Source organism: Sebastes umbrosus, chromosome 11 (assembly GCF_015220745.1).
Source record: "Sebastes umbrosus isolate fSebUmb1 chromosome 11, fSebUmb1.pri, whole genome shotgun sequence".
In the NCBI taxonomy this organism is placed as follows: domain Eukaryota; kingdom Metazoa; phylum Chordata; class Actinopteri; order Perciformes; family Sebastidae; genus Sebastes; species Sebastes umbrosus.
This window is the reverse complement of record NC_051279.1, coordinates 7,603,530-7,628,311: the sequence shown is the minus strand read 5'-3', so window position 1 is coordinate 7,628,311 and position 24,782 is coordinate 7,603,530. Positions and strand designations below refer to the sequence as shown.

General features: G+C 37.4%; 4 protein-coding genes across 4 annotated transcripts in view; 2 read left to right on the top strand and 2 right to left on the bottom strand.

The window, feature by feature from the left end:
- Positions 1 to 1,540, top strand: part of bmper (BMP binding endothelial regulator) — a 33,874-nt gene extending 32,334 nt beyond the window's left edge. The window contains exon 16 of the mRNA XM_037785927.1: positions 73 to 1,540. Within this exon, the coding sequence (XP_037641855.1) occupies positions 73 to 254 (182 nt within the window). The 3' untranslated portion in view covers positions 255 to 1,540. The remainder of the gene's footprint in view (positions 1 to 72) is intronic.
- A 5,277-nt stretch (positions 1,541 to 6,817) lies between these two features.
- Positions 6,818 to 11,483, bottom strand: eaf1 (ELL associated factor 1). Its single transcript, XM_037785025.1, has 6 exons — positions 11,206 to 11,483; positions 9,261 to 9,355; positions 8,783 to 8,919; positions 8,271 to 8,452; positions 7,686 to 7,904; positions 6,818 to 7,484 (listed from the first exon to the last, which is right to left on the bottom strand). Exons 1-6 carry the CDS (start codon positions 11,306 to 11,308, stop codon positions 7,435 to 7,437), a joined length of 786 nt encoding a protein of 261 aa, XP_037640953.1. The 5' UTR covers positions 11,309 to 11,483; the 3' UTR covers positions 6,818 to 7,434.
- Positions 11,484 to 12,336: 853 nt separating this feature from the next.
- mettl6 (methyltransferase like 6) lies at positions 12,337 to 16,568 on the top strand. The gene is made up of 5 exons (XM_037785024.1): positions 12,337 to 12,804; positions 14,581 to 14,715; positions 14,938 to 15,108; positions 15,318 to 15,459; positions 15,962 to 16,568. Exons 1-5 carry the CDS (start codon positions 12,532 to 12,534, stop codon positions 16,114 to 16,116), a joined length of 876 nt encoding a protein of 291 aa, XP_037640952.1. The 5' UTR covers positions 12,337 to 12,531; the 3' UTR covers positions 16,117 to 16,568.
- A 4,705-nt stretch (positions 16,569 to 21,273) lies between these two features.
- zgc:174945 (uncharacterized protein LOC793867 homolog) lies at positions 21,274 to 23,784 on the bottom strand. Its single transcript, XM_037783734.1, has 3 exons — positions 23,569 to 23,784; positions 22,477 to 22,809; positions 21,274 to 21,437 (listed from the first exon to the last, which is right to left on the bottom strand). The coding sequence occupies exons 1-3, from the start codon at positions 23,639 to 23,641 to the stop codon at positions 21,421 to 21,423; spliced, it is 423 nt and encodes a 140-aa protein (XP_037639662.1). The 5' UTR covers positions 23,642 to 23,784; the 3' UTR covers positions 21,274 to 21,420.
- Positions 23,785 to 24,782: the final 998 nt, after the last annotated feature.

Here is a 24,782-nt window from a genome sequence, read left to right as displayed (position 1 = left end):
TAGTCCAGATTCACATCAACATTATTACAACTGATTGATTGGATTTTTTTCACCTTCTCTTCCTCCCTTCAGCCACCCAGTGTAAACACGGCGCGGTGTACGACACCTGCGGACCGGGCTGCACCAAAACCTGCGACAACTGGAACGAGATCGGACCGTGCCACAAGCCCTGCGTGGCCGGCTGCCACTGCCCCGCCAACCTGGTGCTGTTCCAGGGACGCTGCATCAAACCCACAGCCTGCCCCGGCCGGTGACCCTTGTGACCCTGGGGGGAGGTGGGGAGGGGGGGGTAGGTGGTTAGGTTGGGGACGGTCATTTATAGTATCACAATTAGGGCGCCAAACAAACCGAGGAGAGTTTGGGAGGACGCAAAAAGGGTTACAAATTGACAGATCAGATGCGACACGGTACTCAGGGTCCAGATCTATCTGACGTTAGAGATACAAGCTAAGGTGATAGTACCGGAAACTCCGTGGATGGGAGGCTGATCCTCGCATGTACTGTCACGATACCAGTCACCGCCACCGGAGGCGCTAATATCAGTCCTGTAGAGGAAGAACTGAACTCCCAGGAGAAAACTCAGGGGCCCTATTTGGAGATTTTCGACCTTTTGAGGAACATTTGTCCACGCTGCCATGGACCCTCAGGAAACTATTTGGGCCAGTGGACTCCAGCTGGAGCCAACACGGCGTCCAAATACCTCTCACAGACTCTCTAAAGTGAGAAACTGAGCATCTGCATTTGGAATAAGGAGATTCAAAGCAGAGAAACTCTCTGATGCATCATATCAAACTTCCCTCGTGTTCCATCATTTCATACTGTAAGCTAGCCAGATTTATATGAAAGACAGACAGCTTTTATATTATTATTGTTCTAATTATTATTATTATTATTATTATTATTATTATTATTTGTCGTTGATGTTAATTTATATATCGGTCGAATGACATGTCGTAGCAAGAGCCAGAATCATGAATATAATTGCGTTATAAATGATTTAAAGGGAAACAAAAAGCTATTTATGTATTTGTTGTGTACTTTTGTGTTACTGTTTGAAGAGAAATGCCCAAATGTGACTCAGTTGTTGCACCATCGCAGGGAAAAAGTACTGTATTGTAATATGCTCCGTGTACAGGTTGTTGTGGTTCGTATCAAACTGAAGGTGTTCAACTAAGCATATGTTTCACTTGACGATTAATTATTTAAGACCAGCAATATAATCTTTTATCGAAGTTCATTTCTGACTGCTGTCTTTACTTTCCTCAGTGTTAAAAACTTTAATTGTCAAAGAAGACCCGAAGATTGCTGGTTCAAATCCCCAAAGGAACTGGAGGCATCTGGAAGGCATCTACTTGTACCTTTGAGCAAAGCCCCATGTCCTTTAATTTGATGATAAGAAAAAAAGAAAACAACGAAATTCTCAAAATAATGTTTATTTTGCAGACTTTTCTCTAACCTTTGCTTTTTTCTTGTGAAATATTGTTTTTCTCTTTCAGGCCTCTGAAAAGGATTCAAATTAAACAATCTGAGAGGTGGAAAATCACTCTTCAATTGAACTGCTTACAACCTACAGACATGCAAACTCTGACCAGGGGTTACGAGGAAATAGCTACGTTCCAAATTGCAGATATATTTTTTTTACTTTTAGTACAGACTGTAGCTGTCCTTACGAAGTACGTACTGTTGCATGCAGTATGCATACAATTGGGACATACTACTTCCTCATAACATACGCCTTGAATGTTGACCCTCTTGCTCACCGTGCGTTCCATTGACCTCGGAAATCGGAAGTCGGAGCAGGGAATGACGTCACACCGAAGTTGACCGCTTTCCAGTACAAGTCAGGAAACTTAATGGGGTTTGCTCCAGCCATGTTAGCCATTGTTAGCTATTGTTAGCTATACCAGTTGATAACAATGCATTACTCCTTTGTGCATACAAACACTGTAGCAACATGTCCAGAGATAGAAGTTGGCAGTAATGTATGTACGACTGATTTAATGAGACACAAATAAGTGCTATAAACAGGATATAACTACAGCTTTTTTGCTGTTGATGTGTGCAGAGGATTGTGGGTCAGAATAGCCAGAAAAGCATGCTGGCTTGCATACTGGCTTGCATACTGCAAAATGTGACTGTATGTAGTAGGACATCCTGGTATCTTTAGCATACTGCATTTGACATGCTATGTATTTGGACATACTAAATATTTTTCTAGCATATTAAATAGTATGATAGTGTGAGCGTTGGAACGCCAAGATAGCTTCATAATAATGCCTCTGTACATCCACACAGGTGTTTTTAGTTAAGCTGGCTGATTAGTGGGCATGTATAGAATTGAGTGACATCTTCCTGAGTCTCCTGTTATCTTAAGGCGGGACAAATTACACCTTTATCATTCTCATTGGTAGATGAACAGAGGTCTAACCAACCCGAGCAGATGTCTAATCAGCCACAGTAAGTGAAAACACCTGTGTGGGTGTCCAGAGGCTTTGAGCGTTAGAAGCAAAAAGAAAGTTGGAAAACTCTGCCCTAAAGTTTCAAGGACCAGTTAAGGTTTTTTTTTTTTCCTGCAGCTCCAGTTGAAAATATTGTAAAGCTGTATTGAAGATTATTTTGACATTCAGTGTAGAGAGTGGCAGGACATGTGTGGAGAGAGAGACAGAGTTCGGGATGACATGCAACAAAGTCTCCCGGCTGGAGAATTGAACCGTGGACGTTGTGGTTATTTGGTATGTATTTAATTTACTTTCGGATTAACTTTATTCATGGACGACAATTGGAAGGCTCTCTACCGGCATTAGAAGCTTGTAGGAGTGAACACAAGCTGACCAAACTCAGTTCTTGTTGGCCCCATGTGACATCAATACGATGCTGTAATCTCCGTTGTTAACGGCCTGTAAATTAAATGGTTACTGAAAAAGTTATTCCTCCTTTTTCGTTCGCTTTCCTACGAATGTGCAGCAACACGTATCAATTTCCACTCATGACATGCATATAGTCTTTTCAAAATTCACAGAAAACAACTTCCTTAGGTTTAGTCAACAAAACTACTTAGTTAGGTTAAGAAGGTCTGGCTTAAAATAACTCTGTTACGGAAGTTAAGTGACAAATAAATCAACGTTGACTTCTGGTTTCACAGGGGACATGAACGCCGTTCTCCTGGGTGAAAGTCCGGTATTTTAAGATCCACCCATCCACCCATCAACCCCAATCTCTCCTTACGTTCACTCTTTATATTTCCTGGTTCACAATTAAATGAATTACCCATAAATTGATTTTAATTGATTGATTTGATTGATTGCAAAACTATATCAAAACATCTGTTTGCAAACATCATGCTGTATAATCGTCGTACAGTCGTATGCTCACTACTTCCCAAACACATGCCCCTTAGCTAACATGTACGGCACTTTATATGCGGATGTTTTACTGGAGTCAAGTAGTCGCTTTCAGTCCAAAATGGCGGAAGCGTAGCTCTGCTGCTGGTCACTTCTTATCAATATACGTTCTTTGCGAGGGCCGTATATTCTAATGAGCCTGTATGGTGACATAGGAAGGGCAGCCAGATCTGAATGGCTTGTTGAATCACATTTTTTTTTTATCTAGGCAGCCCACAAAAAACTGACTGGGTTGTCATATTTCACAGTTTGTGGGTTGGTACACACTCCAGATACCCAAACGTACAGTAGTGAGTTTTTCACGATATGTCCCCTTTAAGACAAAAGAAATTAGAGTTATCAGCACTCAATATGAAAAAAAAACCCAATTCACACAATGAAGAGCAAAAACATCCATTTAAATACATTTGCACACTTTTAATACACTTCAAATTTGTACAAACATATTTCACATAAACATAGCACTAAAACAAAAACATGAAAACTAAAGAACCAAATACAACAAAGTCCATTCAACAACACAAGTGTGTTTCAGAGGGAATACCAGAGAGGAAAATGAGACTTAAGTGCCTCTAGCTGATGGTTCATTTCCCATGTAGAAGAATACATAGTGAACTGGTACTTTGTGGTAAAAGTAGGATTCTTAAAACTGTTCTGGTTTTGAGGACTGCGTGGTCGGTCAGTAACTGTTTACAGGCATCTTATAACTCACAATCGTCTCTGTTCTGTTCTGTGAGCTCATAAAGCAAAGATGAACGTCGTCTAAAGACACTTTGGAGAAACACGGCTATGATATAAAACAACAACAACAACAACAACAACAACAAACACATATACATCTTGTACGATAGCAGATCATTTTCGCAATATGTTTCCCAAACTGAATATTTGACGTGTGACTGAAGGGTTTCATTCCAAAATGTTACACCATTTCATTTTTAAAAATGTATAATGTTCATTAGTAAATATTTAGAGAAAACACTTTCATACTTTAATTCAAGTATGTTTTTCCCAGGCAACATTTACAGGAGCAGATGTCCTATTAAGGATGCAGGTTGTGAGATACAGATATTTTGATATTTTTGTGAGGCAGATGCCGATCAAGCACAATGACAATCAATTCTTTAAGTTATTATCGAATTAAAAATGACAATTTTGTTGTTGTTCACTAACTACTGCTTCTTATATGTGAATAATTGTTGGCTTTCTTAGTTTTCAATGATGGTAACTGAATATTTTGAGTTTTAGACTGTTGGTGAGGGTGCTCTTTTTTACTATGTTCTGACATTTTTTAGACACATTAATCGATTAATAAAGAAAATGATCAGCAGATTAATGGATGATAGGGGTGGTGTAGCGATACATCGATCTGGATCAATTCTATGATTAACGATCCAATATCATTGATGCAAAGTGAAAATATCGATACATATTGTCATTTTGAAGGTACGCCTTTATTTTGAAATTCTTCACCACTAAAAAAAACAAACATTTGCACTTAAACATGAGAAATGTGGCACATTATAGTGAACAACAGGGGGTCTATTTTTTATTTAAAAAGACTACATTTTTTTTAATTTCAATTTCATTTAAATGCCTGGAAGAGTCCAGTAATAAAATTGTCAAATCATAATTTAGTTGCTTTTGTGAGTTAATATAAATGTAACTGATTGTGTTGAATATATATGAAATATGATATCGTCTCATATCGACCGCAGGCCTCTGAATTGAATCAGATCGAAATCATGTCGTGGCAGACTTTGTGATACCAGCAAATATCGCATCGTTGAACAAAACATTGATATAACGTATCAGGATGAAACTTGTGATTTATACCCCCTAGTCTATAATGAAAATAATTATTAGTTGCAGCCTTACATTCTGTACACTCTCGAGAACAAAGTCAATGCTACAAATAAACTAAAGATTTCTTCGTTGATCAGGACTCTAACACCAGATAAGTTGTCTAATTAATAAGGAGGAAACATCCTTTGAAATTTGCCGTTTTGTAATTACAAAAACTTTTTTACCAATCCTCGAAAATGATCATCATTTGGAGTTTAAATTTGTCAGAAAAAACATAAACGCTGAGATGAAGTCTTGGCATTTTGCAATGAAACTCTTCAGTAATGTTTTTGACCGTGAGTTTGTTGTGTTGCATTAATAATGATATACTGTTACAACCAGCACCAAATGATATTCACCAACACCAGTGGCTCCTGCAGATAAGAGGAACAATCACTGACTTCAATACTCGTACACACAAAAAGCAAAATGAATACATTTAGCCGCCGACATGACACTGTTACACTATTAACGGTTCCTGTTCTCTGCACGTGATGAGGGGCAGTTCAACTCTTTGGCATTTTCAGAAAATGACACATTCACCTTTATTTCCAAACTGAGATGCTGTAAGGCATGGAATGGTCCTATAATATAAGTATTATATGAAAATGTGGGATCAAAAATAAGATATTCTCTGTTCGATTGAAAAATGACACGACTGACAAAACAAACGTGACACAAATTGATTCTGAAAAAACAACAGGAAACTAAAGCTCCCTTTTCCAGAGTTAATCCTGTATAATTTGAGTTTCAGGTGTTTTTTATTAATGGATATGTGAAACTGTAATCACCATCTTTGATTAACTTGAACTGATTAATGACTGTGGGGGGCTTTAATATCAGTAATTCTCTGAAAAACGACTATGATACTGTAACCGGTTATACTGTGAGTCAGTGGGATTTACTGTGACATGGACGAGAGCGAAAGAAACAATGACGGAGAGATACCAACACACAGCTGAGAAAATGCATTAGCAAATCACTAACTCCTCCTCCGTTTGATGCGGTGCATGTAGTGTTCAGTCAAGCTGCTGCCTTATATTTCATTTGGTAACACGGCCAATAACAGCCAATACTCATTGTTTTTGATTCTCCAGCTACTAACTGACCGTATGTTTGAGTTTCTCATCTCTCATCAACAACTGTAGCCAGATATTTCTCTAAGGATCTGGAGGAGACCAAACTTACATTCAACTGTTTTCTAACACATTATAGCCATAACAACATTATTAGCTGATACATATCAGGTCTGTGTTTCTGTGGTCTTTTCTGCCCCCTAGTGGTAAAAAGATAAATTCACAAAATGCAGCTTTTAACACATTATAATGTGGCCCTAGATGCCAGAGGTTTAAATCAGATTAGAAACTAGCCAAATCTAAATAAAAAGGTTATGGATTATTATAAATTGATGTCACTAAATGTCTAAACTGAACTCATACTGCCAAAACCTTGAAGTGAAATCATTCCAAAACTGCAACCTCAAAGTTAATTTAGGTCTAAGATAACTTCTTTCTTTTTGTCATCAAATCCCAAGAAAAGACCTTTAATTAATTTCTAATAAATAAAAGTGAGATTCATAACTAAACCGTTTCAAACGATTATGGAGTTGAGATTAGGAAAGCACAGAGTACAGTTGATTGTTTTGTGCTCCACGCTGATCTCAACACACTAGATAAGCAGATGACTAAATGGATGTGTTTTTTTCTTTGATTCCTTGCTGATGCGCAGGCTGCACAGGTTATCTGTGCAATTCTGCAATTTTTGTATTCATAGCAAACTGATAAAACATGACAACGATGTGGAGAAGCTTCCGCAGACAAGACTCTTCCTTGTCTTACCATAAAGACAAAACCCAACAAAAAACAGATGATACAAATAGATAAAACTAGCTGCTCTAAGTACAGAAAATATGTATGTGCACTCTAATATATAATCTTCCAAACCTCTCAAGTAAAAGTATCTTTTACTAAAGTCTCGCTATACAAAACAAAATATACATCTAATAAAAAATACACTCTTAAAGTTCCAGGCTGGCCAGCTTTAAGGAGATACTAAAATTAAATCCAAAATACAGTCAAACCAAGATATACAGCTGGGGTCAGCTATCACAGCAAAGGAACAAGCGAACCAGGCAGAAAGGAGGATGAGGAGGAGTGTGGAGAGAGAGGGAGAGACTGACCAGCAGAGTTCAGTCGTCATCACTGTCGCTGCCCGACTCGCTGAGCTGAAGGTCGTTTCCTGTGAAGACAAACGGCCATAATTAGACAAATACTGACTCAGAGAACTGAGGTGGCATCTCGATGTCCATCACCAGCCTGAACACTGATGATGTGTGTTTACATGCTATGTAAGTGGAAATGGGAGAAATATTTAACTCATATATGCCCTCCCTTCCCTGCCTCGCGCCCGATACAGGTTACGATACTACGAGGTACTCACGGAGTGTGTTCATGAGCTGGTTGTTGCCCTGCTGCTGCCGGTCGGCTCCTCCGTTGGCCATGGGTAGGCGGCTGGGTGAGGTCTGGCTGAGCGGTCGGGGGGCGTCGTGCTCGCCGTCGCTGCTGTCGTCTCCGCTCCCCGAGGCGCTGGCTGAGTCGGAGGAGCTGCTGCTGCCGCTGCTGCTCATCTGCTCGATCACCTCCACCTCCGCTCGCAGCTCTGCCAACAGCAGGAGGCAGCGTGGAGTCAGCAGGGTTCACATCTTTTTTAAATGTTCCATCCCTTCCTTACTCATCTTTTCATCCTAATATTTGTTAAAACATCATACGTAGGGCGCAAAAATTAATCGAATATTTAATCACGATCACGATTTTGACTTCCCACAATTAAATGAACATGATCGACTGCCATATAGACATTTAAAATGTGTGCTTCACTCAAAGAAACCACACCACTAGATGTCTCCAAATGCTACACACTGTCCCTTTAAAAATGTCCTTATATCTGCTAACAAATGTTTATATAGTGTTAATGTTCCATGTGTTATGATTATGTTGGGCTCTGGTCGTGGCTGGACCTCTTTACCTCTCTTGATGTCATCGAGCTGAGGCTCTGGGGAGGGATTATCTTTAGAAGGAGATGGAGAGGTCTTGACCCCGGCTCCGGGTTTGGTGGGGGCCCGGAACTGAGCGCTGGGCTGGCTGGGCTGGCTGGACCGAACCGACTGCTGCTCGATCCGTGCCTGGATCTTACTGCTGCCCTCCGCCCTGAAACGTGCACACAAAGACGATGTGCCTGCAGTTAGTCCTTTCTGAGCTTCAGCAGCTCTTCTTGATCTAAATGGGTCTTAACTGCAGGAATGTCCTCTTGGGGGGAGATTCTGAAAGTTTAATTTAAACGATTGTCTGTACCCCAAAATACATAGACTACTTTTTTTTCCGGCAAATCTCTGTTGAAATCAGTGTAGTAATATTCAACATCCAAAAGATGGAGCCAAAGAAATCTAACAAAATACAGACAATATAAAATTCTCACGACTAAAAAGTTGTGAATGGAATTGGTGAGATTAAACAAGTCTAAGATCTTTGACCTCTCACCTGGTTTTCTTCACTTGGATGCTGCTGCTCAGCTTCTCCAGTACAAACTCCCCGGTGTCGTGGTTAATGATGAGCACGCAGTCCTTCTGGTACGGACGCTTGTTTCCTTTGAATACCGTCATCGGAGGCGTGGAGCCCTGGAAGAACAACAATAGTCTGAAATTGAAATGTTTCTTTATCATAGTGATTGATCATAAGGGAACATGGAGTTCAAACAACAATCTTTTTAATTCACAAAAAAATGAAATTCACATAATTATTTTCAAAACATTTCCATTTGCTTGTTTTTGGGGGATTTTCTCTATTGCATTAAAGTTAATGGGTTGGAGAAATAGTTTAGGTGTCTATTCGAGAATTTGTAACCACTTACAGGGGAAGAAAATAAAAGATGTCCTGCTCTGCTATCTTTACAGAAAGACTTTGCTCAGGCTGGTAAACAATCAGTGACCCAGAGGACGACAACAACAGACAGTCTCACCGGAATGTGAGGTAACGTGATGGTAACTTCTTCTCCTTTCCCAACTTGTAGCTCTCCCTCGCAGCTTGTGTCGATAGATGCTGGTTTGAAGTCATCTGCAAAGGAAAGGTGTTGGGTAGATGTTAATCAAGAAGACAAAAGCCAAAAGTCCAATGCAGAGCAGCAGTGTAACTGGGTCAGGTGCTGGTCAAATGCAGACAATGCAAAATAACCAAAAATTAAGAATGGGCTTGCCACGCATTTTTTAAAGTTTCTGGATAAAACTGCATATTTATTGTAACTTGTCAGATGTCAGACCGCAATGTGGAGCTTGAGCAATGATTGATTTTAAGGCTGATATTGATATTTGAAACAAAAAAATCCAATAATGATGTATCAGCCATCAACAAACATTTTTTGATAAGAATTGTGACCATGATATATACTTATAGCGACATTTTGCACTTAAAAATAAACTCTGATGGACAAACTATGTAAAAGCATCCCTGTTAAAAGTCCATAGAAAGAGATCATATGACCACACCTGAGGCAGGGAGGATAAAACAAACATTCCTGTCTGGAAAGGAACCGCCTCCCTCAGGTGCAATCGCTTCCACTCAATCAGAGGCTATACACTCACCGGCCACTTTATTAGGTACACCTTGTACCTAATAAAGTGGCCGGTGCTAGTACCAGGTGCTGCTGTAGCCCATCTGCTTCAAGGTTGGACGTGTTGTGCGTTCAGAGATGGTATTCTGCATACCTTGGTTGTAACGAGTGGTTATTTGAGTTACTGTTGCCTTTCTATCATCTCGAACCACTCTGCCCATTCTCCTCTGACCTCTGACATCAACATGGCATTTCCGTCCACACAACCACCGCTCACTGGATATGTTCTCTTGTTCGGATCATTCTCTGTAAACCCTAGAGATTGTTGTGCGTGAAAATCCCAGTAGATCAGCAGTTTTTTAAATCCTCAGACCAGCCCATCTGGCACCAACAACCATGCCACGTTCAAAGTCACTTAAATCCCCTTTCTTCCACATCCTGATGCTCGGTTTGAACTTCAGCAAGTCGTCTTCACCACGTCTAAATGCCTAAATGCATTGAGTTGCTGCCATGTGATTGACTGATTAGCTATTTGTGTTAACAAGCAATTGAACAAGTGTGCCTAATAAAGTGGCCGGTGAGTGTATATGCTGCCTTCCTCCCTTTCTTCTCTCTTTTTGACTTCCAAAATGATGTGTGTGGATAATAATTCACTTTACTATGTTTTTCATGACTGCACTTATCTGTGTGTTTTGTATTAGTAGGTATAAAGGCCTGACTGTTTTTGTGTTCAAGGCTCACTTGCCACAGCCCACTCATCAGGTGGCTATGCTTGTGAGTCCATCTGCAGATGCTTTTCTTATTAATATATGCTTTTTTTATTACATTTACTTCAAAGACAAGTTGGTTTGTGTCTTATTTTAACAGAAACTGCCACCACACTCACAAACAAGAAGAGTGGATTATGTTTTTTTAATTTCTATATCAAGCTACTGGTCCTTATTCACGCATCTTGTACATAACCAGTGTCCTGGCCAAAGTGCACATCAAGCAACTTGTAAACAAGTATAGATAGTAATGGAATGAATCAACATATCTGTGTCCAAAACCTGCAGTTAAGCACTAATTAGATAATTCATACGACACCTTCTCACACAAAAACACATCTTATACTGTATATGTTCTTAATATATGTTATTAATATGTCTTTGTACAAAGTATTTCCTTTTATAAATGTAATATAACGTTTGTGCCAGTATAACCGGCGTGACAACAAACATCTTGATCGCAGTACGCCCACTTTACTTATCCACAACTTGAGTTGCATTAGAGTACACAGTCGCCTTTCAGCAGGCAGTGGGTGTGACGATATCTTTCTATGCAAATGACCACATTCACCACATAATCACAGACTCACATCTGATCGTGTGGAAGGAAGACTTCGGCCTCTTCTCGAAGCTTTCTCCGAGCTTCAACACATGCTCCTCTTTGTCCAGCAGCGGATTCGTGCTCCCGTTCATTGCTTGAATACACGTGTTGAATATTCACATTTATGTAAAATATATTCCTTAAAAATCCGAGTTTTGAGGTGCAACTTCAGGGCCGATTAGAATAAGAAGTATAAAATAAACAAAAGTTAGCCTGCTGGTAGCTAACACGTTAGCAAAACATCCCTTACGTCACTTCCGGACACTTCCTCTTTCGCTTTTTTTGGTCCGGCTATCAAATGTCACCGACAACTAATTTATTTATGAATGAATGAATGAAAGAGAGATACAAAAATAATAACAAACAAAACAAGAGTTATAGTGTCCGAAAAGGAGTAGGTAGAAGTTTCCCTACCCCTTTCTCACTTCTCCTCTAATAACTCACATATCATGGAATGATAATATAATATATAAATTATCCCAGATTTATTTACATCCTAAATTAAATATATGAACAGCATCCCAAGTTTATTTACAACCCACATATCCATCCGGAGTTAAAAAATAGATAACCCTTATCACAACTCTACCTCAACCATATATATGTTTATATATGTTTGAGTATATATATATATATACATATAGGTATATATATATATATATATACCTATATGTATATATATATAGGTATATACCTCCCAAAAATATCTTTTTTGTATAGCTTTTTAAAGTGATTTATATTTGTGCTTTGATAAACCCCAGAAAAAAGAAAAAAAATCTTGTCCAAAACTGATAAATTAATGGACAGTCCCAAAATAAATGCAGCAATGTACCATCATTTGATTTACATTTATCACAAATTGGAGACACAGAGGGGTACAATGTATGTAACATGACTTTAGAATAATGAAAAACGGTGAATCACTTTAAACTGAATTAACATAATCTGCTATTTATTGAACAACTATGAATACGGGATTTAAGATGAAATATTGAAAAGCTTTTTGACAAATTTACTACACATCAAATTAGATAATAACGTGATGATGTGTAATGTATTTTAATTCAGTAGAGCAGCGGAACCATGGAAAGAAAAGGAAACAAATAGCACGGACGAATTTCATTCACGGACAACATGGACGCCAAATGTGGACACAAATGCAACCAGGCGCACGTTTTTTAAAACTTTGTTAATTTTAAGGTATTTTATAATGAAAATAACTTAACTTGTAAACCTTGTTGTTTCCTATGAATTAACCATTAAGTAGTAACGTTGTTGACAGAAACTGGGAAGCAACAGAGGCTCTAAAAGCATCATGTCTAAGAATGAGAGTTTCCATGGTGATGTTAAAACAACTCCTCCTGAAGAAGATGACACCTCTAGAGGTTTATCAACCCAGCAGGAGGAGCAGCTGGACAGACTCAGAGGTGATGAGAGGACTCCTCTGGTGTCCGACTTCAAACTGATGAAGTTGGAGAAAGAAGCTCAGAAAAACTGGGACTTGTTTTACAAAAGAAACACCACGAACTTCTTCAAGGACAGACACTGGACCACCAGGGAGTTTGAAGAGCTCAAGGCCTGCAGAGAGGTGAGGAAGAGAGAGAGAGTAACGTTACACCTGTACAAGATCATTGGCCAACCTGTGACAGCCGACTTTCGAGCAGATCACAATAAGAGGATGCTCAGACTGGCCAACAGCATCTCTTCTGATCCCTTACATCAGGGAGCAGCAACCTTTACTATCAAAAGAGACATTTTAGGCAAAAAAAAAAAGAAAGAAAAATCTGTCTGGAGCCACAAAACATTTGCAGTGAGGTATGGGGCCACATTGAGGGGAAAAAATCTGAGATTTCGAGAAGAAAGTCAAAACTTTAAGAGAAAAAAAGTCATAATATTACGAGAATAAAGTCACAACTTTAAGAGAAAAAAATCATAATATAATGAGAATAAAGTTATAACTTTCCGAGAACAAAAAGTTGTAATATAACGAGAATAATGTCATAACCTTATGAGAAAAAGTCGTAATATTACAAGAATAAAGTCACAACTTTCTGAGAAAAAAGTCGTAATATAACGAGAATAAAGTCATAACTTTACTAGAAAAAAGTCGTAATATAATGAGAATAAAGTCAAAACTTTAAGAGAAAAAAAGTCATAATATTACGAGATTAAAGTCATAACTTTACCAGAAAAAAATCGTAATATAATGAGAATAAAGTTATAACTTTACGAGAACAAAAAGTTGTAATATTACGAGAATAAAGTCACAACTTTACGAGAAAAAAATCATAATATAATGAGAATAAAGTTATAACTTTCCGAGAACAAAAAGTTGTAATATAACGAGAATAATGTCATAACCTTACGAGAAAAAGTCGTAATATTACAAGAATAAAGTCACAACTTTCTGAGAAAAAAGTCGTAATATAATGAGAATAAAGTCATAACTTTACAAGAAAAAAAGTTGTAATATTACAAGAATAAAGTCATAACTTTACTAGAAAAAAGTCGTAATATAATGAGAATAAAGTCAAAACTTTAAGAGAAAAAAAGTCATAATATTACGAGATTAAAGTCATAACTTTACCAGAAAAAAATCGTAATATAATGAGAATAAAGTTATAACTTTACGAGAACAAAAAGTTGTAATATTACGAGAATAAAGTCACAACTTTACGAGAAAAAAATCATAATATAATGAGAATAAAAAAATGAATTTCAGTGCAAACTGACAATAAAGTTGTATCGTATGGTATGTGCATGAGGAAACCAAGAACACTAAACGTTACATCACAAGAGACCAACATGTATCGGATTTCGTCCTGTTAAATCCCACTTGTTTTTATTTTACCATAAGAGTTCTTTTAAGTAATGAGTTGTATAACTGTCATTTCTTCTTGTGGGTTAAAATAGCTCTGATGCATATGGTTTTTCATGTTTCGGAAAAAAACATCTCGCCAAACTTCAATAAAAAATATGCATTTTTATGAGACTTTGCTCATCCACAAAATTACAAAACTTGATAGAACATAACATGAGATATAGCAAAAAGCGTTCAGGTCTCCAGATAATTTCGGCATATAAATAATCCATCAATCAGCAATGTAGTTCCTTCCATTTCCAACTTACACTTACTACTGTGAATTTTGTGGAGGAAAGCTGTGGAATAGGGGGTGATCCAGTTACAAAAGATGCATTTCTCAACTTGCTCCTTTCAAAACACAGTTGGCAAAACAAGTTTCAGTTCTGGATCAAAGTGTTATTACTCAAGCTCCCATCATTTGGAGCTGTGCAGGGTCAGACATGAATAAACTGATATTTGTGGTCATTCGTTAGTTATGTCTTTGTCCTGCCTGGTTTGCAGTTTGAGTCCCAGAGGCTGGTGCTGCTGGAGGCCGGCTGCGGTGTAGGAAACTGCATCTTCCCTCTGCTGGAGGACGACCTCAACATCTTTGTTTACGCCTGTGACTTCTCACCGCGAGCTGTTGAATTTGTCAAAGTAAGATATCTGTCCATCAAATCTATATCTAATATTTTTTTCACTTTTGACAGTCAACTGAGCTCCAGGCTCTTGTCTAGTGACACATAGCTTTACACTCACTGAGAAGTCTCATACTGCTGGCTGATGACCAGTTCTGCTGGATGATTTGATGTCTTAATAATGACACAATGCTGTAATGATAATAGAAATAAAACCACTTTATCTGCCTTCTGTCGACAGCAAAATCCTCTGTACTGCCCTGAACGCTGCTGTGCCTTCCAGTGCGACTTAACTAAAGATGATCTGAGGGAAAATGTGCCTGAGGGCAGCGTGGATGTCATCACTCTCATCTTTGTCCTGTCAGCCGTCCACCCTGACAAGATGAAGCTGGTTTTGCAGAACATCAGCAGGGTAAGTGCATAGACAGCCAGGGGGAAAAACTCACTCTGGGGTTCCTTCGGAAAAAAGTTCTTAGTGACGTTAGGAGTTTTCTTCTCCCTAAAATACACAATCACATATATACATGCCTAATATACACACAATCTAGTGTGTGTACAAATAAATGTTTCGTTAGCCCACAAGCAGGTTCAAATGGTGCATGTAACATATGTGGCTTTAAGGTGCTGAAGCCCGGAGGCATCGTCCTGTTCAGGGACTACGGCCTGAACGACCACGCCATGCTCCGATTTAAAGCCGGCAGCAAGCTGGGGGAGAACTTCTACGTCCGCCAAGATGGAACCAGATCCTACTTCTTCTCTAAAGGTCAGTAAATTACTTCCGGAAAGTCATTTGTATGTTTGTTTGTGTCATTGAGATAGATAGATAGATAGATAGATAGATAGATAGATAGATAGATAGATAGATAGATAGATAGATAGATAGATAGATAGATAGATAGATAGATAGATAGATAGATAGATTGATGGATTGATGGATTGATAGATATTTTAACTACTTTTTGTCCACAACAAAAGCAGCTAAAACGATTTTCAACTACAGTAACCACTTTTAGATTTCAATACTTGTTGGTCTGCTTCATAGTCAAAAGTGGAGAGCTTGCAACTAGCAGTAAGCTCGTTTACACTTACTTCTAGAGCTAACAGATCTTTGTCTGCCTCAGGGGTGGTGTATATAAAAATAGTATAAAGACAGCCACCCGCAAGTTCTTGATTTAATTATTCAACAGTTCAATCATTTATTATGTGAATTGTACACCTTCCTTTTGTTTCCTCATTTTGAAGCGTCTTTTTTCATCTTCTTCCAGAGTTCCTGGCTGAGCTGTTTGCGGAGACAGGCCTCCAGTCTGTTTCTAACGACTACGTCCTGAGAGAGACGGTCAACAAAAAGGAGGGGCTTTGTGTTCCCAGAGTGTTCCTGCAGAGCAAATTCACCAAGCCCGGCCTATCGCAGAGCTCCTGATCCGTCTCTTGGACTGTGTGTGTCACCTCATACATCGTGTGGACAAACATGACACTAAAAATGTCTGGTTGACATTGGATGGCAAAAAAATATTATATTCCTTGCAGGACTCGGTAGCCTAAACGTTACCGAGGTGGCTTTTGGCTGCTGTTTCTGAATCCGTCAATTCATGAGGAATGCCTTATTGACTGATGTATTTTGCTCCTTCACCAACAGATGAGGACAGTGTTGCACTGGGACTCTCACAGGTGGAAATATGTGGAACTATATGAACATTGAAGCACAAAAATGCCAACGGGAGCCTGATTGTTCTGTAAGGACCTTAGCTGGATGAATAGTGAATCTCAGTGAGTGGTATTCAGTGATGAATCAGTTTCAACTCATTTCGTAGCCTTTGTCAAACTTTGACCAGCCTGCATCACCAGGAGAAGTTCTCTTTGAGCCTTCAAACTTTCTTTCTCCTGTGAACAAACAGGCATTTTGATTACCTCCAGTATAATTTCTCTACCCGTTAATTCCCCTGTTAATGGGATTATTTTGGACGAGATGAGTACTTTTAATTTTGTATAAATTATTTTTAAAAAATTTCGCCACCTTTGCCTCTCTATATTTTTTTTTGCAAAAAGTCTTCACCTGCATTGTGTCATTTCACACTTTGTCTAAAATATGCTCACAGTGTTACATCCTGATTATTGTCCTATTTTAAAATAATGGTTAACTCTAAAAAGTAAACCACAGAGGCACATAATAATCTTACATATATCAACATCGTGTTCTTCAAAATAAAGATATTAAAATTTTAGGTGGTTTCCAAGTGTCTTAAAATCATACGATGATTGTCAGATCTGATCTCCAGCTGGTCTTTTTCCTGGACAAACTTTAAAGTAAAAACAGAAATTACAGATGTGCGTTTTTTCATGATACTCATTTTGGCATTTATGTCTTTATGTGATAGTTTACTGCATATAAAGAGACAGAAAACATCAATAGGAGGTGTTGTGGTTATAAGCTATGTGTCTTAACCATTAGGCTACTAGGATGTTTCTACTGAATATCAAATGTCACTTCCACATGGTCCATACTAAAAAGACATTCAAAATCAACAGCAGTATTTTACAATTAGTAGGTTTGTAGCCATCGGCTGATAATATTTCACTAATGTATTAGCAAATTATTTTTTCATAAGAGTAATATATTCAGTATATATGACAAGTTTGACATTACACAAGTCATCCAGAGGAGTGTGCTGTTTGTTCGCGGTGCATACAAGCTTAGGTTAGCTGGGAAGGCAATGTAGAGAATTATCCATATTGTGTCCTTTTATCAGTCTATCAGCCACTATCAGTGACTCATGATGGTTATTCTTCATAACCTTCCTGTACAGTCAGTGGGCTCATAGCAGAGCCCCGATACAGTATCAGAGACTAATGGCTCCAAAATACAGTAACAATGCTCATTTTGAGGGCACAAAAAATTTCCTAATCAATAAATTGTTACTCAGACATTTTCTGTCCACTTATGGAGTGACATTTCATTCCATAACTATCCGTCAGATATACTTGCAGTACCAATTTATGCATTGATGTCAATTGTATCGATGATTTTGTATTTTGATTCAAACATCCGCTGGTTAGAAGTCTTTCAAAATGCTAGTGAATGAAAGTAAAACACACAAATGTTGCTACAACCATCCATTAGCAGGATCCCTTGTGAAGTAAATGATTTGACAAGAACATAAGGTTTACATTTTGCCTTTTTGAAGCACACAAACGCCGACAAGCAGCATGTCTCTTGAGCAGAAAGCCTGCAGTTTCTGTGATACTGTATATAAACACTGCTGCACAAATGCCTAAAAGAAAAAGCAGCATCCTCCGCTCATTGTTTGAGGTGATATATACATCACACTTGTGAGAAATACAAGTACTGTTAAATGACACCATGTTGTGTGAATCGGTTGAGGCGCTGTGTCGAACATGCTCTGAATATGGCTTCCTGTTCAGTGAGTCTGTCACCCGCTGTTCACCTTCTGTGCAACACTTTCAGCAGAAAAGCACAAATAGAAAAGAAGGTGTGAAACTCTCATAGAGAGATAAGCACAACAGAGGGAGTTGGCAGTACCTCTCAGCACTTCTTAGAAATGCTATTTGAGGTTTGACCAAGTGCATTTTAAACATGTTATGAAAGATTTACATTGTAAAACAACCCAACATGTACATTTAAAGCAAGCAACCTTGTTTGACATTTATACGGAAGGTAAAAAGTGTTTTTCTTTAAATTAGAACTCACAGTGGGGTATTCAATATATCATAAACTCCTGTAAAATCTAATGCAAGTCAATACAACATTATTAAATCTGTATTAGGGGGACAAAGGGTACACCTTAATGCAATCTAACAACATGCCGGGCTGATAATTCAAAATAAATAAAATAAAAATGAATGTAAATTAATTTCAGTTTTAGTTTTTAATAATGTAGTATTTAATATATTACTACCGAAAAAAGGAGATGGCATGAATTTTCGTCAAATTTCGTGACATTGAACCATATAAATTGAACGGACTTGACATTCAAGGACATGGCGCTATGCTAGAACTGCTTCACTAAAGTAGCGCAAAGGCTAAACATTAAACATTAACATCCTACACTGTTCTCCAACCATGTATTTTGTATGTATATGTAGCTACATACTTCTGAGACATTATACCTGGCCCGAACAAAAACAAACTAAAACTAAAACTAAATATATAAAAACTAAAACTAACCATTTTGAAAAACTGTAACTAAACTAAAACTAGCAAACGCACTCTGAAAACGAACTAAAAATAAACTAAAATGAAATTGAAAAGTCAAAACTAATATAAAATGAAAACAAATTGAAAATCTAAAACTATAATACACTTGTGCGAAAGGAAACAAATGTATCCACGTATGACCATGAATGTTTTTAAAAAATGTCCTGCTTAAGTTCTGGACCAAAGTGGTGGATCAACAGTCTGACATTTCCATCACTAGAGCCACGCAGCGGTTATAGATACAAATTATTATTCTAATCTCCCTTAATGTAAAACTGGAAACTCTTCTCAGATCAGGGTCAAAGGGACAAACTGTTTATGAAACAGAATTGTGAAGTTCCAACTAACTGCACTCAGACGTCCTTTTACACAGATAGAAAACCACGAACGAAGACATACCTGAATACGTGAGTGTTAGTTTAAACATAGTTTCGAAACCGTACACTGTAACCGATGCAGTTTCCTGTCCTGTGGTTTGGCCTCTATAGCCAGCTAGTGTGATGAAAAACAAACATATGTTTCAGTTGTTATGGCTTTTCAACAGTTGCAATCAATGATCGTGTGCTGAATTAAATGATTTGCACAAATAATAAAAAACATTGGTTCTCAATCAAAATTACTACAGCAAGTAAGGACTCATCATGTTTTGTGGGGATTATCATCATTGGTAAATGTGATTTGAAAATCTGAGTTTGTGGCTTTGTGATCTCAAACAGTAGTGATAAGGAAATTGAATGAGGGCGGATTGCTCAGAGTGCTACAAACAAGTTGCGGCCTCGATACAAATGTTGTTGTTGATGGTTGCTGTGGCTTTTCACACCTTGACACAATCAGCCATTATGCATCTAATCAGTATCTACACAGGCAAATCAGCAGGTACTTAAAGAGTTTGTTTTCTCCGTTGAATTGTTGTTGCAGAAGCTCTCTCCACACTCGACACAACAGTCCAGTGACATAATCCTTGCATATATTATTATTATTATTATTATTATTATTATTTTGACTTTGGGCACAGAGCCAAATCATTTTGCAATCCTGTGTTTGTCCTGATGTAAATTAGGGGTGGGCAATATTGACCAAATCCTGTATGTATTGTATAATACATCCATCCATCATCATCATCCATCATCTGCAACCTCTTATCCCGTTTGTTACTGTCCACAAGAATGTCTATTTTTGGCTAATTCAGCAATTTAGATTCCTGACTTACCATTATTAATGAATGGTAAATTGATAGTTAACTAAACTTGAGTTTATAGTTATTTTACTGTTAACAATGAAATACTGATTAATAATGTTTACTAACTATTAGTAATGCTATAATTTATGTTATTTTATCAGTTTGTGTACTATGAAATATTAAGTTTATAAGTTATATATTGTATCATCGCTGATAAGAGATATCAATTATATTCTGACTATATTAGTATTATTACTATTTATTCAAAGTTTATTGTTGCACACAGTATAACGTTTTATATACTATCTAAATATTAATATTGAGTATATAAAGATTATTTGGGTGGCTATCATAAAGTTGCAACTTAGTATTATAATACCTTGTTAAATGTTAATAAATACTATGTAAAGTATCTATAAACATTATTTTGATAGATAGTTAACACTTTGTGAATGGTTAATAATTGGTTTGTAAACCATCTATAAACATCTGAATGGTTATTGTAAAGTTGCAACTGATGTTATTTTATAATGTGTGCAACAATAAACTGACAATTTATAGAGTTATTAATAATTAGCAAACATTATTTATTATCATGTAATTCTTTAACATTAACAAAACTATTAACTAATGTTTAATTTATTTATTAATGATGGTTATTATAAAGGGTTACCAAGCAGGGTACTTCATTACATTTATTCAAAATCTTACAAAAATACAATATTCACAAAATAATACAACCTAATGCATACATGGCAAAATATCTGATGGTTGACACATTTATATGGTTTTGCAACATACATATCATCATATCACCCACCCTAATGTAAATATCAGTATATCCAAATTAGGATTCATGTTTCTGTTTTGCCAATAGTCTGCACCGTTAGACATTATTATATACAATGTGTAAAATCCAGCATGCCTCTATTATTAATATGAAATAATTTCTGGACCAGATGTTTCTTCCCTGTTATTAGAAATTTTAGTAATCAGCAGATAACACAATTTGATGATGATGTTAAATAAAGTATTAAAACTACTGCTTGGATTGTTATATGCTAAGAAGTCACTAATTTATACCTAAGTAACCTTAGTTGTCTTGGCTAACGTCTAGTCATATTGTCGATCTTTGATCTGCTGACAATAGATGATGAAACATAAAAAGGAAAAAAAAGACATTGTTAAACTTCATCATTGTTCAATTTATTTCATTCACTTATACAGTAAAATAGAAGAAAAATTAAGTTTGTCTCAAGATGCTTTTGGAAAATAGAGCCTGGTGCACTCAACTTGTTGGAAGATTTGATTCCTGTGTGAGCAGATCCTACTCAGTCAGATGATTTACCTGCAAGAGAACATAACAGAGCAGAACAAGGCGTCAGTGAGCATCTATAGTATAGAGTATAAAATCGCCTTCCTTCCACGGTATCTAGTTAAAGGAACAGTGTGTATATCTATTGGCAGAAATGGAATATAATAATAATAAGTATGTTTTCTTTAGTGTATAAATTAACTTAGAATGAGCCATTTATATCTACATGGAGCGGGCCGTCTTCATGGAGCCGACCGCCATGTTTCTATAGTAGCCCAGAACGGACAAACCTAACACTGTTAACTTTTCCTGCTTGGGCCGGAGTCGATGACGTTACTTGCTCTAGCGTTAACCCCCCCGTCACTCCACTCAGCCGCCGGTAAACATGACACAGGAAACCTCTATTGTTCTTGAGGGGCTGAAGCATTTATTCATGCACAAACTACAACTGTCTCGTGCTCCACTAGCTCACTTGTGGAGCTAGTGGAGCACAAGACAGTTGTGGTCTTACTAGCTCACTTGTTCACCCTCACACATTCGCTGCCACTCTCTCTCTCTTGCTTCACCACTCACTTCCCACGTACACACTAAACACTGGATCTCCTCCAAATGACCTACGTAACTCTTACAACAACTGGCCCTAGATAGGGACATTCGTGTTTTCACATCGGCCACCGTAGTTCTCCTACACGTTTGGCAAATCCAACACTTGGTCGCTAAATCCAACAAACTGTTCCTTTAAGAAAGATAATATACATTCTACAGGAGCAATATAGAAAGTAAATGGGATTCATCATCAGGAGAACATGAATGCATGTGCAAAATTTCATGGCAATCCATTAAATACTTGTTGATATATTTCAGTCACAGTACCAAAGTGGTGGACAGGCCGAGCTGTAACATGGTTTAATACCAGTGTATTTTACTATTTCCCTGTTTCAGATTAATTGCTTTTTGGGAGCCGACAAAATTGTATTCATGAGCCGAGGATATTGATGTCAAAACATAGTCTACTTAAAGTTCAAAGTTACATTAATGAGAGATAATGTAATTTTCCTCCTCACGACAATACCTTGGACAGTGATCTGGATGTAATGTCCCACTGACGTCTCTCCACTATCACATCGAGCCTGGCATTGATATTGGCCGTTGTCCTCTGGTGTCAGGTTGAGAATCTCTGTCACGACCTGTCTGCGTCTCCGGTTGTCATCAGAGACCGTCTCGTTTACTGTGGTGAAGTACTTGCGGGGGTCAGTCAGCTCATAGTCAGTGAAATTATACCATCCAACACGCAGCAGACTGCCGTAGAGCTCAAAGTCATATAATGCAATGCAGGATAGTTTGACCGATGAGCCTCTGGCAGGAGTGATGTTTCTGTTGGTGATGGTTTGCACCTCTAAGGTATCTACAGCACAAAGGAAACAAAATAGTTATTAGGCAGTTTGCAGCTTCTTTTAATCTTACAAAATCATTGATTTACTTTAAATAGATTAAAGGAATTGTTCAACATTTTGGGTAATACACTTAATCACCTTCATATTGAGATGTTAGATGAGAAGATTGATGCCACTCTCTATCTGTCCAGTATATATACGTCTACAGCCAGTAGCCGGTTATCTTCGCTTACTATGCTTAGTATGGAAACTGTGGAATAAAAAGCTAGCCTGGCTCTGTCCAAAGGTAACAAAATCCACCTATCAGCACCTCTAAAGGTTGCTAAATAAAATGATATACCTTGTTTGTTTAATACGTACAAATACCGAAAAGTAAAACCCCCAAGTTGTGGTTTTCCTGGAGCATATAACACACACAACACCATCTTTAATACATGCAATTACTATAAATAAATCAAGAAAACAAAATATATATAGAATATATACTTTATATTTATAAACAACAGCTTGTAAGTCACACTATAATGATACTTTATAGGCTTTTTATAGACTATACTCATAAATCCAAGCTTGGTTTCCCTTCAGCCAGTGTCAACTAACAGACAATTGATTTTAACAAGCTAAAGCAGTTCAGACGAAACTTGGTCAACTGTATAATTATTGAAGTATTACTTGTGTCTTATAAGAATACCCCTTAATGTATCCAGCATCTTGTACCAAGAAAACAAAAAAGTGTGAAGAAGTCCACATATAAAAATCTGTTTACTAACCGTTCTCTTCCTTGGTAGACGACACACACAAAGTCACCCACAACAGCACCTTAAGTCCAGTAAGCCAAATCATTCTCCAACACACACACACACTGTGGAAGGTTACACTAAAGATGAACACAAGGGCCGCAGGACGAGTTCAAAATGGCAGAGGCAAGCTGAAAGCATCATGACCTGAGATGTATGATCTGCACGATGTGAGTGTGTCTGCTGTGGTGTGGGTGGAGGATACGTATCTCTGCGCTCAGTTATACAGCAGTGTTTCCATTCCCTTTGACCACAGACACTTTCAGTTGCACCTTACTTTGATCTTTGAACATTATCTTTTCCATTGTTAAGTTTTTTGCCATTGCATAACAACACTTTTATGTTGCCTTGAATGCAGCATTCTATTTCATTGATCAGTTTATAATGATTCAAGCAGTTGTCATCTGTCATAGGACATATAGCAATTTGGGATCTCATGTAGCTTGTCTTAAAATGTACTTTTACTGTACGGCAATGTGCTTTCTCAAAAAAAACATTAGGGGTTTAAGTTAAAATATTCCTTCAGTGTAATATGTACATTTTTTAATTGACAAGTAACATATTTGACAATTTCCCTATTTTTGCCCAGAATTTTCTATGGTGGGCCTAGCATGGCTAACAACATGTCATTTTCTTTATCAGGTTAAGCTTAAATTTCAACATATATTTTAATTAAAATCATAAAAGAATTGTAAACCATAACAATGTACCCAACATCGTTTGATAGTCAATTAATATGCTCCTTGACAATGCGTTATTACAGATAAAATATTTTAAAAAATGAGAGGACAGAGAAATTACATCCTGTGATGCTGGTCACATGGTTTTGGAACAAACCATATCTTAGTTGCAGGGGGATGCTCTGTTAGTAACATAGTTGGCAGAACTTTTGCAGATATTAATACACTGAGATATTTATATAATTTAAATGTGAAAGTAAAGTCATAAAGTATTCAGAATTTTTAAATAATAAACAAATAACGTTAACTTTAATGATTTAAAATCATTATTCTGAGGCTAAGAGCCACTCAGTTGAAAAAATGGACATTGCAAAAACTCTCTATTTAGGAACATCATGACAATTTCAATCTAAATTAAACATAGTGTGTACAAAATGTGTGTCTGATCTTATAATATGCTTTCCCTTAATCTGTAAAATATTATATTTTTGAAGAAAACAGTTAGAA

Bases quoted from the DNA above. Each gene is read 5' to 3' on its own strand.
- eaf1 (XM_037785025.1), bottom strand. From the start codon at position 11,308: ATGAACGGGAGCACGAATCCGCTGCTGGACAAAGAGGAGCATGTGTTG. The intron at 8,920-9,260 runs GTGAGACTGTCT...TTGTTCTTCCAG, and splicing joins TCACGTTACCTCACATTCCG to GGCTCCACGCCTCCGATGAC. The intron at 8,453-8,782 runs GTGAGAGGTCAA...TGCACGTTTCAG, and splicing joins ATCCAAGTGAAGAAAACCAG to GGCGGAGGGCAGCAGTAAGA.
- mettl6 (XM_037785024.1), top strand. From the start codon at position 12,532: ATGTCTAAGAATGAGAGTTTCCATGGTGATGTTAAAACAACTCCTCCT. The intron at 12,805-14,580 runs GTGAGGAAGAGA...CCTGGTTTGCAG, and splicing joins AGCTCAAGGCCTGCAGAGAG to TTTGAGTCCCAGAGGCTGGT. The intron at 15,109-15,317 runs GTAAGTGCATAG...TGTGGCTTTAAG, and splicing joins TTTTGCAGAACATCAGCAGG to GTGCTGAAGCCCGGAGGCAT.
- zgc:174945 (XM_037783734.1), bottom strand. From the start codon at position 23,641: ATGATTTGGCTTACTGGACTTAAGGTGCTGTTGTGGGTGACTTTGTGT. The intron at 22,810-23,568 runs GTTAGTAAACAG...TTTGTGCTGTAG, and splicing joins GTCTACCAAGGAAGAGAACG to ATACCTTAGAGGTGCAAACC.